The sequence below is a fragment of the Bos mutus genome, chromosome 11 (genome assembly GCF_027580195.1).
Source record: "Bos mutus isolate GX-2022 chromosome 11, NWIPB_WYAK_1.1, whole genome shotgun sequence".
NCBI lineage: Eukaryota > Metazoa > Chordata > Mammalia > Artiodactyla > Bovidae > Bos > Bos mutus.
In genome coordinates, this window is record NC_091627.1 from 1118730 (window position 1) to 1132555 (window position 13826).

A 13826-nucleotide genomic window follows, 5' to 3' on the forward strand; every position below is an offset into this window, starting at 1 on the left:
AGGTGGCTCAGATGGTAAAGAATCCGCCTGCAATGTGGGAGACCTGGGTTTAATCCCTGGGTCAGGAAGATCCCCTGGAGGAAGGCTTAGGGACCCACTCCAGTACTCTTGCCTGGAGAACCCCATGGACAGAAGAGCCTGGTGGGCTGCAGTCCCTGGGGTCGCAAAGAGGTGGACGACGGAGCGACTAACGCTTCCCCTTTTCTCTTTGTCTGAGCGCGTGTATCTGGTGAGGGTGTCCGAGTGTGAATGTGTGTCTGAGAGTGTGCATCTGACTGAATGTGACCGTGTCTCCGTGTCTGCCTGTGTGTGAATCAGTGTGTGTCCCTGTGCTGTACAAGTGCGTGTCTGAGTGACCGTGTCTGTATGTGGGTCTGCGTGTCCCAGTGAGTATATGTGTGTGTGCATGTGCGTGAGTGTGCCTACATGTGTGTGTCTGAGTGACTGTGTGTGTGTGTGTCTCAGTGAGTTTCTGAGTGAGGTCTTTATCTGAGTGACTTGTGTGTTGGTGTGTGCGTCTGAATGAGTGTGTGTCTGAACTGGTTTCATGTGTCTGAATGTGTCTGAATGAGTGTGCGAGTGCATACATGTGTACGTGTGTCCATGTGTGTGTCTGTCTTGGTCCCCCTCCTCACGTCTGATCCACCGCTGCTCTGTGTGTGGAGCAGAGAGGGGACGTCAAAGTGCCCGCTTCCAGCGCATCTTGTCAGGAGTGCACGCACCCCCTTAGATTCATGGCTGTATTCACACAGGGGTTGGTGCTGAATCTGAGGTTAAGAAGCCACTCAGGGACACTCTTTGACACGAGCCACGTCCTCCCTGGCAGTGAGGGTGTCACCCTGGTGCTGGCATCGTGAGGCTCCCTCACCCAGCCCCCCAACCTCCGTGGACGGACCTGCAAAGCTTGGCCTCCAGCCTGGGCAGCGTGGTCATGACTCTCGGGGCTCAGCAAGGGTTGTTCAGCAACATCAACAATAGAGACCTTTATCTGCTTCACTGCAGAACTGGCCACGGTTTATGGCCAGGAAGGGATTGGTTGATGGTCTCTGCCAAGTTCCGCAGGGACCCTGGGCCGTGGGACATAAAGGGCCGATGCCTGAGTGGCCGGCACAGCCTCTCTGCACCCAGCGAGTGACCTGTCGGAGGCCGTGCGTGCAGATCCCAGGAGATGAGGGCCCTGCTCTTGACCCTCGGCCTCGTTGCCTCCCTGCAGGCCCAGGACACTCTGGTCTCGGACAGCTGGACTGAGGACGTGAGGCTCGGATGGAGCTGGGGCAGCTGGAGGGGCCCCTGGGAGAGGCACCAACCCTTGCCCCCAAGGCTGTGGTCAAACTGAGCGACGGGGGTCTGAGACAAATGGGCCCAGGGCGCCCACGGTCCCGGGGGCCCTGTGGGGCTGGAGCCCACCTGGGGTGGGTCTGGCAAGGGTGCTGGGCATCTGCTGAGGGTGGGGGGTCGGAGACAGACGGTGCTCCAGCCCGGGGGTGGGGCAGAGTCTGGGGCTGCTGAGCGGGGCAGGGGTGCTCAGCCTGAGCCCTGACGGCAGGCAGCTCTCTCCAGGTGTCAGGAAAATGGTATCTGAAGGCTGTGACCACAGACCAGGACGTTCCTGGGAAGAATCAGGAGTCGGTGACAGCCATGACCTTCAGCGTCCTGGAGGGGGGCGACCTGGAGGCCAAAGTCACGTCGCGGTGAGAGCCGCCTCCTGCCTCCCCGCTGACCCCTCCCCACAGCAGGAGAGCGGCGTCGGGGGGTGGGCAGCCCACAGTGGGGACCGTCCCGACCCCTCGAATCATGCTCAGCCCTGGACAGCTTTGAGGGGCCACTGCCTCACTCGGGACCCTGTGCAGGGGCAGGACCCAGATGGGTGAGTGGCGGGGCAGGGCTGGGAGACCCGAGCAGCTGTTGCGTGAGATGCTGAAGTCCCCGCTGGTGCCTGGACTCGGCGAGAGAAGCGCCACGCTCCCGGGGCTGCCTCAGGCCCGGGCCTGCGGTGGCTGTGGTGGAGCGGGGCATGCGGTGCCCGGGCTGGGCTGGGTTTCCAAGGTGGCCACACCCCAGGCATCAGCAGAGCATGGCTTCTGTGTCCCAGGGTTGATGGTCAGTGCCAGGAGACGAGCCTGGTCCTGGAGCAAACCAACGATCCTGGCAGATACACAGCCTGTGAGTCCTGGAACTCCAAGTTGGGGGGTGGGGAGGTGGATCCCAGCACGTTCCTGGGGGTCAGCTTTCAGCCAGAGAAGCCCCACTCCTTTCTGACCCCCTTAAGTACCTGGGGACTCCTCCACCGGTCAGTCTGCCTGAGAGGTGAGAACAGCTGACGCCATGTACAGGTGTGACAGACTCGTCCAGAGGGGCTGGCCGGTCCGAGCTCCGGCTGGGGCAGAGCTGAAGCTCCCGCCGCTCTGGCCTCTTTGGACCCCCTGAAATCCCTGGGATCCGCCCACTGGGTGCCCACCTCCCAGGCAGGGCCTCCCCAGGGCCTGGGGGTCTGGCCGGGGTGGAGACCCTGGGCAGGCAGTCCTGGAGGGGCCTGGGTTGCTCAGGACCATGTGCCGCCCTCTGCAGACGGGGGCAAGCGTGAGGTGTTCGTCTTACCGCTGCGGGTGCAAGACCACTTCATCCTGTACTGTGATGGCGAGCTGGACGGACGGCAGATCCGCGTGGCGCGGCTTCTGGGTGAGGGTCCTGCATCCTAGCCCCCGCAAAGCCCCTCCTGCGCCCTTTCCCCCGTGCCTTCTGCTCAGGAGAAGCCCCTGAGGAAGCAGCAGGTCCCCTGCTGCTTGGTGTCCGTAGGGGATGCGGTGGGCACAGGACGCCCATGTCAGTGTTGGGGCGGGCCTTGCCGCTCACCAGGCAGCTCCCTGTGGCCTCACCCTTGGCTCCGCTCCTCGGGGAGGGGGGGGCTTTTGCGGGGAGAGCGGTGTCTGCACGGAGCCCGAGTGGGAAGGAAATTCCAGCTCCTGGGGCTTCATTACGGGCATGAGGCTCAGGCATGTTTCGGAGCGTCAGGACCTTCCTGCCCATGGACAGGAGGCCCCGAGGGTCACGGAGGGTCTCTGTGGCCAGGAGCAGAATGAGCATCAGCCCAGGGGTCGGCGTGGACTCCCTCCTGGGCAGACCTTCCATCCTTGGGACGTTTGCTGAGGGCACTTCCTACCCTGCTGAGGCGGCCGCTCACTCCCCCAGGCCGGGACGGAGTCGTGGTCACTCTTGGTTCTGCCCTTCACCCTCCCATCCATCTCCTGGTTTCACCGACAGGAAGAAACCAGGAGAACAGCCCAGAGGCCTGGGAGGAGTTCACGGAGTTCGCAAAAGCCAAAGGGTTGAACCTGGAGATCTTCAGGCCCCTGCAGAGCGGTGAGAAGCCCATAGGCCCCTGCTGCCGGCTGGTGCCCGCGGCGGGCCATCAGCAGGGCTGATGAGGACAGGCCCCATCCTCGCTGGGGTCATGTGACGTGCTGGCTGATGGAGGGGCCCTGGGCTAAGGGATTCCCTGGGTCTTCTGAAATGTGCTTCCTTTTTCTACAGAAACTTGCTCTCCCGGAGGAAACTAGGGTAAGGGAACAGCTGTAGAGCACACTTGGGGTCTTGGGGCCCCTGGGGCTTTGAGAGACCGTGTGGTCAACCCCCCAGGCCTGCTCCCGCCTGGCAGGAGACCCTCCTTGGGCCAGGCAGGCGGGGCGTCTGCTCCTGGGCTCACCCGGCCCCTAGCAGCGCCTTCAGGTGGGCGCAGGGTGTCAGTCTTGGGCAGTGGGGAAGCCCCTTTTCAGGGGGAGGCTTCCTGGCGCCCCCGGCACCCACGTGCTTCCCAGCAGATGTGAAGTCCCTCCTCACCCCCATGCGTCACAGTGACTGTTTCCCAGTGAGCTGCTTAGAAGGGTCGGAGCTGGGGCGCCCCACGCAGAAAGCTCCGACCCCCGGGTCCCTCCCTGGCGGCAGGTCCCTTGGGAGGGTGGCGTTTCAGCAGCGTGCCCAAGATTACCTGCCCAGGTGTGAACAGAGTCAGAGTCCAGAACGTTGTCACGCTCCTCCTTTGCCCTCACTGGCTTGAAGTCCCTTTGTCACACCTTCACACGTGGGCTTGGGGGTCTGAAGACAGCCTAGTGGAGGGTCCCCCTTTGCTTGCCCAGAGCTCCGAGGGCCCCACTCCCTCCGATGCAGCACTTGGAGCACGCTCCCCTCCCCTGTCCTGGCATCATGACCTGCCCCTTCCTCTGCAGGGCAGGGGGCACTGAGGCGCCACAGCAGCCCCCGGGCAGCGCCTTCAGGAGCATCCGCCCTGCAGGACAAGGAAGGAGCCCTGTTCCTGGGACATGGGCCGCTGCACCCCCTCCCTCCCAGCTCCCCACCCCTTTCCTGGCTTCAGATAAAGAGTTTCAGCATCCCTGGTGGTTCTGCTTGTCTATGGGGTCCCTCGGAGGGGGCTGGGGCAGGGAGGGATGTGGGGGCCGGGGTGGGACCCCCCAGCCTGTGGTGGGAAGGACCCCAGGTCCGTGCCTGGGCAGGTCTGGGAAGGTGAGTTACAGCCCTGGGGGTGAATCACCACACGTCAACTTGTTCAGACACCTTTGGGGGGATTTTTGGTGTTTTCTATAAGATTTAGAGACTCTCTGATGGAGTCCACGAGGCAGTGAGCCTTGGAGATGAGAGGCAGGGCTCTGATGGCCCTGAGCACAGAGGCTGCCAGGCAGGGTGCATTGGGGCTGCGCCGGGGACAGGGGCTGGAGTCATAAGGCCCTGAGTGGGAGAGCCTGATGGGCAGGTGTGAAGTGCGGCCGTGACCGGCCGCTCGGGAAGGGGAACTGCCTGCGCCCGGCCGCGGCTCCCAGTGGCCAGGATGGCACCAAGCCAACCCACCACACCTGGGCCTGGCTCCCTGGTCTCAGAAGGGAGTCGGGGTCCTACCCAGAGTCTGAGGGTCTCCACGCGGCAGGCCCTCCGGACGCCCAGCTGGGGACGCAGCGCCAGCTCTGAGCCCATCTGCGGCGGGTGTGGGTGCCCCTCGGGCACGGTCACTTGGCTTGGCCGCATTCGGGGCTCACAGGGGCCCACTCAGCTCCAAAGGGCAGCCTGCGGGCATGGGGTTCCCAGACGGTTCACCTGGGGAGGGGTCCAGAGGGGTCGCACTGCAGCCCCTTCCCCTGGGGGTCTGCCGGCACCTCTTGTCCGTGGCTCTTCGATGGCATCACCCCAGGGTGGAGCCCAGGAGCTCAGGGGCAGGTTCTTCAAGCCACGAGGGCACAGGGCTCCTATCAGAACTCTGCCTGCTCCCGGCGGCGGACACGGTTGGCCTCAGGTGAGCAGCAGGGAGCCCAGGCATCAGGTCCAAGGCCCCTCGTTACCTTCCTCCAGGGGCTGGCTGATCCGTAGCACTGGTCCACTGGTCTGCCTCTGGCGGCTCCCCAGCACCTTAAATGGGTGTTTTCACGTTTTGTCCAGAGTTAATAATTGCTCCTTGGGGGAGGTGTGGAGCCCTGGGAGCTGCCTGGCCAGGCTGGAAGTGGCTCAGTTCAGTTCAATTCAGTCGCTCAGTCATGTCAGACTCTTTGAGACTCATGGGCTGCAGCATGCCAAGCCTCCATGTCCATCACCAATTCCCAGAGTTTACTCAGACTCTTGTGCATTGAGTCGGTGATGCCATCCAACCGTCTCATCCTCTGGAAGCGACTCACATTTACTAAAGGAGTCGCACTTCACAATCCCGACAGAAGAGGGCGCACTGACAGACGGCGAGCGCTGCGTGTCGCTGCTGATTCGCGATCTTCACCCGGTTTTGCACACAGAGGCGCTCCAAGGAGAAAGCAGCATAGTGTCTTAGGTGGGCTTTCCCTAGAGCCAGACCCTGCACGGGGCTCACTCAGCTGGTCCGCCCACCCCAGTGTGGGGCGCGGTTGGCTGAGGACCAGCCTGGCCGTCCCTGCGCTGCTCCGAGCGAGCCTCTGCCCCAGAGGAAGCCCTGGGGGAAGCAGTCCCGGGGGCCTGTGGTCAGGGCTGCCTCTGTGCCAGGAAGGACAGGTCTGGAGGTCCTGGGGGCCCTGACACGACGGCCCCCCTTACGCTGCTCAGATAACCTAGTCACCCCCCATGCTGTGGACACTGCTCTTCTTCAGTTCAGTCTCTCAGTCGTGTCCGACTCTTTGTGACCCCGTGAATCGCAGCACGCCAGGCCTCCCTGTCCATCACCAACTCCCGGAGTTCACTCAGACTCACGTCCATCGAGTCAGTGATGCCATCCACCATCTCATCCCCTGTTGTCCCCTTCTCCTCCTGCCTCCAATCCCTCCCAGCATCAGAGTCTTTTCCAATGAGTCAACTCTTCGCATGAGGTGGCCAAAGGACTGGAGTTTCAGCTTCAGCATCATTCCTTCCAAAGAATACCCAGGACTGATCTCCTTTAGGATGGACTGGTTGGATCTCCTTGCAGTCCAAGGGACTCTCAAGAGTCTTCTCCAACACCACAGTTCAAAAGCATCAATTCTTCGGCGCTCAGCCTTCTTCACAGTCCAACTCTCACATCCATACGTGACCACTGGAAAAACCATAGCCTTGACTAGACAGACCTTTGTTGGCAAAGGAATGTCTCTGCTTTTGAATATGCCGTCTAGGTCGGTCATAACTTTCCTTCCAAGGAGTAAGCGTCTTTTCTTAGGTGGAGGTAAAAACGACACAATGATCTGTCTTTGTTTCCAAGGTAAACCATTAATATCACAGAAATCCAAGTCTATGCCCCAGCCACTAATGCTGCAGAAGCTGAAGTTGAATGGTTCTATGAAGACCTACAAGACTTTCTAGAACTAACACCCCAAAAGATGTCCTTTTTATCCTATGGGAAAGGAAAAGGAAACTGAAGTCACTCAGTTGTGTCCAACTCTTTGCGACCCCATGGACTGTAGCCTACCAGGCTCCTCTGTCCATGGGATTCTCCAGGCAAGAGTACTGGAGTGGGTTGCCATTTCCTTGTCCAGGGGATCTTCCTGACCCAGGGATCGAACCCTGGCCTCCCACATTGCAGGCAGATACTTTACTGTCTGAGCCACCAGGGAGACGGTTCATCATAGGGGACTGGAATGCAAAAGTAGGAAGTCAAGAGATACCTGGAGTAACAGGCAAGTTTGGCCTTGGAGTACAGAATGAAGCAGGGCAAAGGCTAACAATTTTGCCAAGAGAACACACTGGTCATATCAAACACCCTCTTCCAACAACACAAGAGAAGACTCACACACGGACATCACCAGATGGTCAACACTGAAATCAGACTGATTGCATTCTTTGCAGCCAAAGATGGAGAAACTCTATACACTCAGCAAAAACAAGACCGGGAGCGGACTGTGGCTCAGATCATGAGCTCCTTATTGCCAAATTCAGACTGAAATTAAAGAAAGCTCTGCCTGCTCCAGGTGGCACACAGGGCTTGTGGGTTAGGCACCCCTTCTGCACAGAGCCTGGGGGTCTCTGGGGGTCGTGCTCCCTCCAAGAAGGTGCAACGGATCTCCTGCCTGGTCCTGCGTTGCTCTGGGCTCCAGGTCTTACCCACCAGTGGTCCCAGCAGCCACCCGCCTAAAAGCTGCACCGCGGGCGGGGGCAGGAGGCCACCCGCGGGGGCCCCAGGCCCTGGCTCTTGCGGAGTCTCTGCTCTCTGGATCTGAAGGTTTACCTTCCGCGTGGCCTCTGTTCACAGGCGCCTCTCGGGTTTGCCTCTTCCTTGATCTCGTCTGTCAGTCCTCCTGGAGAACCAGCGTTGGCTTTATTTACTTATTATTTTTAACATCCGTTTACTTGTTCACTTATTTCTGGGCTGCCCCGGGTCTTTGCTGCTGCGTGAAGGCGGTCCCTGGTTGCAGAGAGCAGGGGCGGGTCTCTAGTTGTGGTGGGTGGGCTTCTCATCGCAGAGCACGGCGGGGGGGGGGGGGGAGCCGCGTGGCCCCTGGGTGCGTGGGCTCTTCCTGGACCAGGGACGCAGCGGGTACCTGGGCACTGGCAGGCGGATTCTCCCCCACTGGGCGCAGGGAAGCCCAGCTTGGCTTTAGATGGCGCTTCCTCACGTCTCCTTTGCAGGATTCTGGCTTCTCTGTGCTAAATCCCCCCTCTCTATTTTAGGGTTGCTCTGTGATGGTTTAAGCACTGATTTGAACACTCAGTTTGAAACCGAGTCCCTTTGTCAAGTTTCTAATTAAGCTCCATCCAAAACTTTCTTCCCTGTGTTTTTCTGAACGGGTTCCCCTCAAGATGGTTAAGTATAAAAGAAAGGGGGGATTGAGACCCCATACCAGCTCCCGTGTCCTAGCTTTTGCCTCCTGGGCCTCCCCTGGTTCTCAAAGGGTTGGCTCAAGACGTGGTGATTAGGAAAAAAAAAAAGACGTGGTGATTAGGAAGTGAGGAGGAGAAACCAAGAACAACCGTTGGGCCAGGAAACAGGGGACAGTTTATGCCTGACACACGCTTTGAAGGTGCTTTTACAGAAAGCGGACCCCCCACCAGATGCAAACTGTGACCACAAGCACGGAGACCCCAGACCCCCGAAACCACCCGGAGCGTTGAGCACAAGCTGTTCACACCTTTGCGGCCCCCTGCCCACGCGGCCTTTGAAGCCTGTCTCCTAACCAGCAGCTCGGGACGGGCTGGGCCCCGGCCCGCTGTCTCCCCAGGCTGCCGGCCTCCTGAGCGAAGCAGCTTTTCCTTCTCGACCAGCTCTTGGCGCTTGAGTATCGGCCTTTCGAGCAGCCGAGCGTGGGTTCAGTGCCGGCCGCGTCGATTACAGGTTCATTTGCTGACTTTGTCTGTTTGCTTCCAGTGCGGATTAGGCTGTGGTCAAGGCAGAGATAACTCGGAAAGGGGCGCTGAGGTGCGGGGCGCGGAACTGCTCCACGTGCAGGCGGGCAGCCGCGGCTCCGGCAGTCCGTTGAGGTCATCCTTTCTCCTAGAACTGCCGTCACACCTTGGTCCAAAAACCCATGGGCCTCATGCTGACGTACGTGCCTGCCTGTCCATTACTCACACGGACCTGCGTCTACAAACACGGGCTAAATGGCTTCTTATCGGCCTCGGGGTGGCTGCTCAGAGCCTATTTGGCCTGACAGCCTCTGTCCATTTCCCAGCGAACCTCAGCTGGGCCGTGGACCAACCCTGCCTCTTGGGCGCCCGGTGCCCGGCTGGCTGGCTGTCCAGGCGTCTTGTGACAGTGGGCTGGGCTGAGGGGCCTCTGCAGAAGCCAAGGTGTCCCGGGTCCAGGGGACACCCTGTCTCTCCAAGACGTGGCAAGGGGCACCGTCCTGCCAGGCCCCAGGAGAGGGTCACACAGACCAGGAACACGGGAGCCTCTCCCTGTAGCCGGACCTGCCTCCTCGCCTCCTGAAAGGGCACTGGGCCTGCCCTCTGACCACCTGGGGAGAGCAGGCTCTGCTCAGTGGCACCTTGGATGGCAATCGCGGTAATTACTGGGTCCAGCTGAACATTCAGTTCCGCCCCCAGGGCCTAGGGTCATGCGAGTGCGTGGTGGCGGGAGGGGCACACCCTGCCCCGGGCGGCACAGATATTCTTTTGTGGGGCCCCAGGGTCCACCTGTGGCCCTGGCCGCCTTCTCGGTCAGCCCCGAGTCCCAGGAAAGCGTGCCAAGACCAGAATCTCCTCTGTCCCCGGGGAGAGAAGGCGGCCCTGCCCTGGCCCAGTGCTGTGTCCTTGAGCTGGCTGCTGTGAAATGCAGACAGCTGGACACCACAGAGGGGGTCAGACATGGCGAGGGGCCACCACAAGGAGCAGGCTGGACGGCCCCTCAGGGCAGGGGTCCCCCTGTGCCCTGGACGTGCAGTTGTGGACAAGCAGGCAGGCTCCCCACCCAGGGCTCAGACAGGTGGACAGACACCAGTGTGGTCATTCAGGTGGGAGCTCCAGAGCAGTGGGCCTAGGAGCTGACAGAAGTGGGCCTGTGAGCTGGGACTAGGTTACCAATGGTGAGGCGATTCGCCCTGCAGCCCAGGGCTGGTGTCCAGACAGACACACGGGAGAAGGTGTGAGGAGACGGAGTGGAGGGTCGGGGGTGTGTGGCCACAAGCCAGGGGCCTCCGGGAGCTGCAGGAGGCAGGAGGGACCCCCCACCCCCCGCCCAGCCCCGGAGACTGCAGGGGGCTGGCCCTACCGGCACCTGGATCTCAGACTTGGGGCCTCGGCACTGGCAGGGAATACGCTTCTACATTTCTCATCCTCCCCAGTCTAGGGGCCCAGAACATGAAAACTGTTCTCCACAGACAACCCACAGGGAATGTGTCACAGTTGGGGTGTACCTGGGGGGACTCCCCGAGGAGGCCGTGCTGAAGCTGAGCCCCGAACCCTCAAACGGTGCAGAAGATCACAGGCCGGGGGGCCGCAGGGGCAACTGGCCACCAGGGCGGCAAGGCCAGGGCTGAGCTGGATGCCTGCCTCTCATTCCTTGCCCACCCTGTTTGCCTGCGGGTCAGACCTCGCGCTCGCGGAAGACCCTGCAGGACGGGGGACGGGCGCTCAGAGAAGGGAGCAGGCTGAGGTGAGGCCACAGGCCCCTCCCGTCGCCCCAGCTGCAAGACGGCCCTCCGCCCCCCACAGACCGCGTGGGGCCCTGCAGCTTAATGAGCCGTGGGTGGAAATGACAGGTTCCCTTGCCAGCTGGCCGCAGAGTGCAGGGGGTCTGTGCCAAGTGCCCCAGGACCCTGGGCTGGGGCTACAAAGGGCGGCTGAGGGAGGGCCCACAGAGCCTCTTGGAGCCTCAGCGGAAGGACCTGCTGGCGGCGTGAGCCCAGAGCCCCCGAGATGAGGACCCTGGCCCTGACTCTGACTGTCACCCTCGGCCTGACCTCAGCCCTGCAGGCCCGGGACAGCCTGTCCTTCCAGGGGCCGGATGTGAGGCTCCGGGGGAGGGTGGGGGTCGGGGGTCCCGGGCTGAGCCCTCCCTGTCCACGGAGGCCAGCGTCTCGGGGTCAGGAGGGAGACGCAGTTTAGGGCTCGGCCCTGGCCCTCCCCACAGACAGAGACCGCCAGGGCTGGGAGACTGGGGGCCAAGGGGCCTCTGTCCCGTGCACTCAGCCCCACGCTGCGCCCCAGGAAGGTGCTGGAAGGAGGGGACCTCAGATGTGCCGGGGGGGCAGCCTGGGGGTGTCTGAGGGGCTCCGGGGGGCATCGGGTCGAGGGAGCTGGCCGTGGCGGGGTGGCTGGCGAGGTGGAGGAGAGGCGGCCGCCTGGCTCACGCGTGTTTCAGATTTCGGGGAAGTGGTTCATCACGGCCTTCGTGGAGACCGAGGGCCACACAGGGGACAGCGTGTTCCCCGTCACGTTCTCCGTCCTGAGCGACACCCACGTGTGGGCCTCCACGACACACAGGTGAGTGTTGGGGCTGCTCCTGGCCGCCCGCTGGCCCCAGGCCCGAGGCCCTTCATCAGGCCGGGCTGGGCAGAGGCCGCGAGCCCAGCCCCTTCAGGGTCCTCCCGCCGTCCTGTAGGCGTGGGGAGAGGCTGAACGCCCTCTGAACTCTGCAGAAGGGGCCAGGGCTCTGCCGGGATGGGGGCGGAGCAGAAGGCTCCACCCGGAGTCGGGGTCCCCTGCGCTGCTCTAGGGTCGGGGTGGGGACCCCGAGCATCCCCAGGGCGGAGGGGACCTCAGGCCCCTGTGCACGGGGCTGTGTCCTCCAGGACCCGGGGCTTCTGCTACGACATGGACGTCGTCCTGGAGAAGACCAGCAGGCCCGGCACTTACACCGCCTGTGAGTCCGGGACGGCGGGGTGGGGCCCCAGAGTGGGAGCCCCAGGCTGGGTCCTGCGGCCAAAAGGGGGCCGTCAGGATGGGGAGCCCCCTGCTGGGGCTCAGGGTAGGCGGGGGCACCAGAGGACAGGTGACTAGATCCAGGGGGGCATGGCAATCGGGGCCCCCCACCGCCACCAAGCCAGGTGCCAGGACTCGCTGCTAACACGCCCGGCCCGTGGCCCTCTGCAGCGAGGGGCAAGACGCACGTGGATGTGGAGGAGCTGCCCGCAAAGGACCACCTCGTGTTTTACTGTGAAGGGCCGTTCGAAGCGGGAAGGTTCAGAACAGCCAAGCTCTTGAGTGAGTCCCCTCTCCTGGCCTGGCCCCGTCTCTGCTCCAGGGGCCCTGCCCGCCCAGCAACAGCCCTTCTCTGCCCAGGGCTTCAGCGCCTCTGAAGGGGCAGCACTTGAGGCACGAGATGCGCACAGGCCCGCCGCTGGCCCTGCTGCCCGGGGCCTGTGCAGGCAGTCAGCTGGTGCCCGGGGTCTGTGCAGCAGCAGCGCCCTCTGGCCCAACAGACTGCTCCAGGGGCACATTCTGAGTCCCGCTTCTGGAGGCAGGAGGCGCTGACGGAGGAGTTCTCGGCGGGTGAAGGCCAGGGTTCTCTGGTCAGAGGGCAGCGCAGCTCCTCTGGGAGGGGAGCCCTTCCAGGTCAGGGGCCTGACCCTGCAGGTGGCTCTGGGATCTGGCCTGGGTCCCCCCGGACCCCCAGGGACTTAGGTGTCCCCCGGGGCTTCCCCCCACTTTCCCTGGGACCTGCCAGCTGGAAGGGGCCCGTCTCCTCCACGCCTGCTCAGCGTCCACTCCAGACATACTCCTCCTGCCCTCCTGGGTGTCCCCTGAGGCCTGACTCACCGGGCACCTGGCCTGCAGGTAGGAATCCCGAGGTGAACCCAGAGGCCCTGGAGGCTTTTAAGAAATTCGTCCAGCGCAAGGCCTTTTCCCTGGAGGACGTCTTCACACCTGAGCAGACGGGTGAGGGCCCAGCCCTATGGCACCCCCCGGGTCCCCTCTGCATCCTCTTCATGCCCCGGGTCCCTCCCTCCATCCCCTCCCGCCCCTCCCCAGCCCCTCCGTGGGGAGACATCAGCGCTGTGACAGGTCACAGGGAGCCCCGGGGGGCCCCGCTCTGGGTCTCCGTGCCCCACGTCCGGGCTGCGGGCGGTGAGGGGTCTGGGCCCCTGTGCGGGGCGTCTTCTCACTCCTGGCTTTGTCTTGGTCTCTACAGAAAGCTGCAAGCCTGAAAGTGACTAGGGTGAGTGGTCCTTGAAGCAATCGAGGGTCTCGGCTCAACGGGGCTTCAGGGTCCACCGGGCTCCCCAGGGCAGGCAGGAGGGACCCCACGTGGCCAGGAGGCAGCGTCTCTGCTCTGAGGGCCCCTCCGGCCGGCCCCGCCCTGCAGGGTCTGTTCCTGGGCTGCACTCCGCCCAGGCGCCCGCTCTGTGCTCAGGGCTCACTGTTGGGTAACTCGGGACGTCTGTGCCCTCCCGGCTGTGCACCGGGCAGAAGGTGCATTCTGCCCCCGGCGCTGCAGCCCTGGGGGCAGGGAGAGCCCCGTCTGCCCCCTTCCTCCATGACCTTTCCCCTCCTCTCCAGGGCAGGGGCACCAGGCTCCACGGCAGCCCCCGGCAGCACCATCAGGACCCGCCATCCTGCGGGACGTGGGAGGAGCCCCTGGGACCTGGGCCTCCCCACCCCCTGCTCCCCTGCCCTGCTTTCTCGCCCAGGCCTCCCTCCCCTCTCTGGCTTCAAATAAAAGGCTTCAGCGTCCCCAGTGGCTCTGCCTGTCTGTGGGGCCCCTCGGCGGGTGAGAGGGGAGGACAGGGAGGTGGAAGCCTTGCAGGAAGGACCAGAGGACCGCTCGCGTCCTGGGTCCCCATGGTGTGTGTCTCTGTCCGATGGGCCTGGGGGTCCGGGGAGAGGTGGGTGCTGGCAGCTCTGCCCGAGGTCCCGGGGGGTCTCTGCAGGTCTGATGCCCACAAGCTCAGGTTTGGGTGGTTGTGTGGTTGGGGGGAGGGGTCTGATGCCCAGGAGCACAGGCTTTGGGTGGTCCTGTG

General features: G+C 63.0%; 2 protein-coding genes across 3 annotated transcripts; both read left to right on the plus strand.

The window, feature by feature from the left end:
- Nucleotides 1–1123: 1123 nt before the first annotated feature.
- LOC102276405 (lipocalin-1) lies at nt 1124–3422 on the plus strand. Its single transcript, XM_005887057.3, has 5 exons — nt 1124–1252; nt 1561–1691; nt 2093–2163; nt 2569–2679; nt 3262–3422. The coding sequence occupies exons 1-5, from the start codon at nt 1169–1171 to the stop codon at nt 3420–3422; spliced, it is 558 nt and encodes a 185-aa protein (XP_005887119.2). The 5' UTR covers nt 1124–1168.
- A 5795-nt stretch (nt 3423–9217) lies between these two features.
- On the plus strand, nt 9218–13539 carry LOC106700650 (vomeronasal secretory protein 1). 2 transcript variants are annotated; one of them, XM_070380094.1, is made up of 8 exons: nt 9218–9430; nt 10245–10519; nt 11228–11349; nt 11658–11728; nt 11959–12069; nt 12643–12744; nt 12998–13024; nt 13366–13539. In XM_070380094.1, the coding sequence occupies exons 2-7, from the start codon at nt 10259–10261 to the stop codon at nt 13021–13023; spliced, it is 693 nt and encodes a 230-aa protein (XP_070236195.1). In that variant the 5' UTR covers nt 9218–9430; nt 10245–10258; the 3' UTR covers nt 13024; nt 13366–13539. The 2 variants fall into 2 exon arrangements, with proteins under 2 accessions (XP_070236195.1, XP_070236196.1); XM_070380095.1 differs by lacking the exon at nt 10245–10519.
- The last annotated feature ends 287 nt before the right edge of the window (nt 13540–13826 follow it).

Bases quoted from the DNA above. Each gene is read 5' to 3' on its own strand.
- LOC106700650 (XM_070380094.1), top strand. From the start codon at position 10,259: ATGTGTCACAGTTGGGGTGTACCTGGGGGGACTCCCCGAGGAGGCCGT. The intron at 11,350-11,657 runs GTGAGTGTTGGG...TGTGTCCTCCAG, and splicing joins TGGGCCTCCACGACACACAG to GACCCGGGGCTTCTGCTACG. The intron at 12,070-12,642 runs GTGAGTCCCCTC...CCTGGCCTGCAG, and splicing joins CAGAACAGCCAAGCTCTTGA to GTAGGAATCCCGAGGTGAAC.
- LOC102276405 (XM_005887057.3), top strand. From the start codon at position 1,169: ATGAGGGCCCTGCTCTTGACCCTCGGCCTCGTTGCCTCCCTGCAGGCC. The intron at 1,692-2,092 runs GTGAGAGCCGCC...TCTGTGTCCCAG, and splicing joins GAGGCCAAAGTCACGTCGCG to GGTTGATGGTCAGTGCCAGG. The intron at 2,164-2,568 runs GTGAGTCCTGGA...CGCCCTCTGCAG, and splicing joins TCCTGGCAGATACACAGCCT to ACGGGGGCAAGCGTGAGGTG.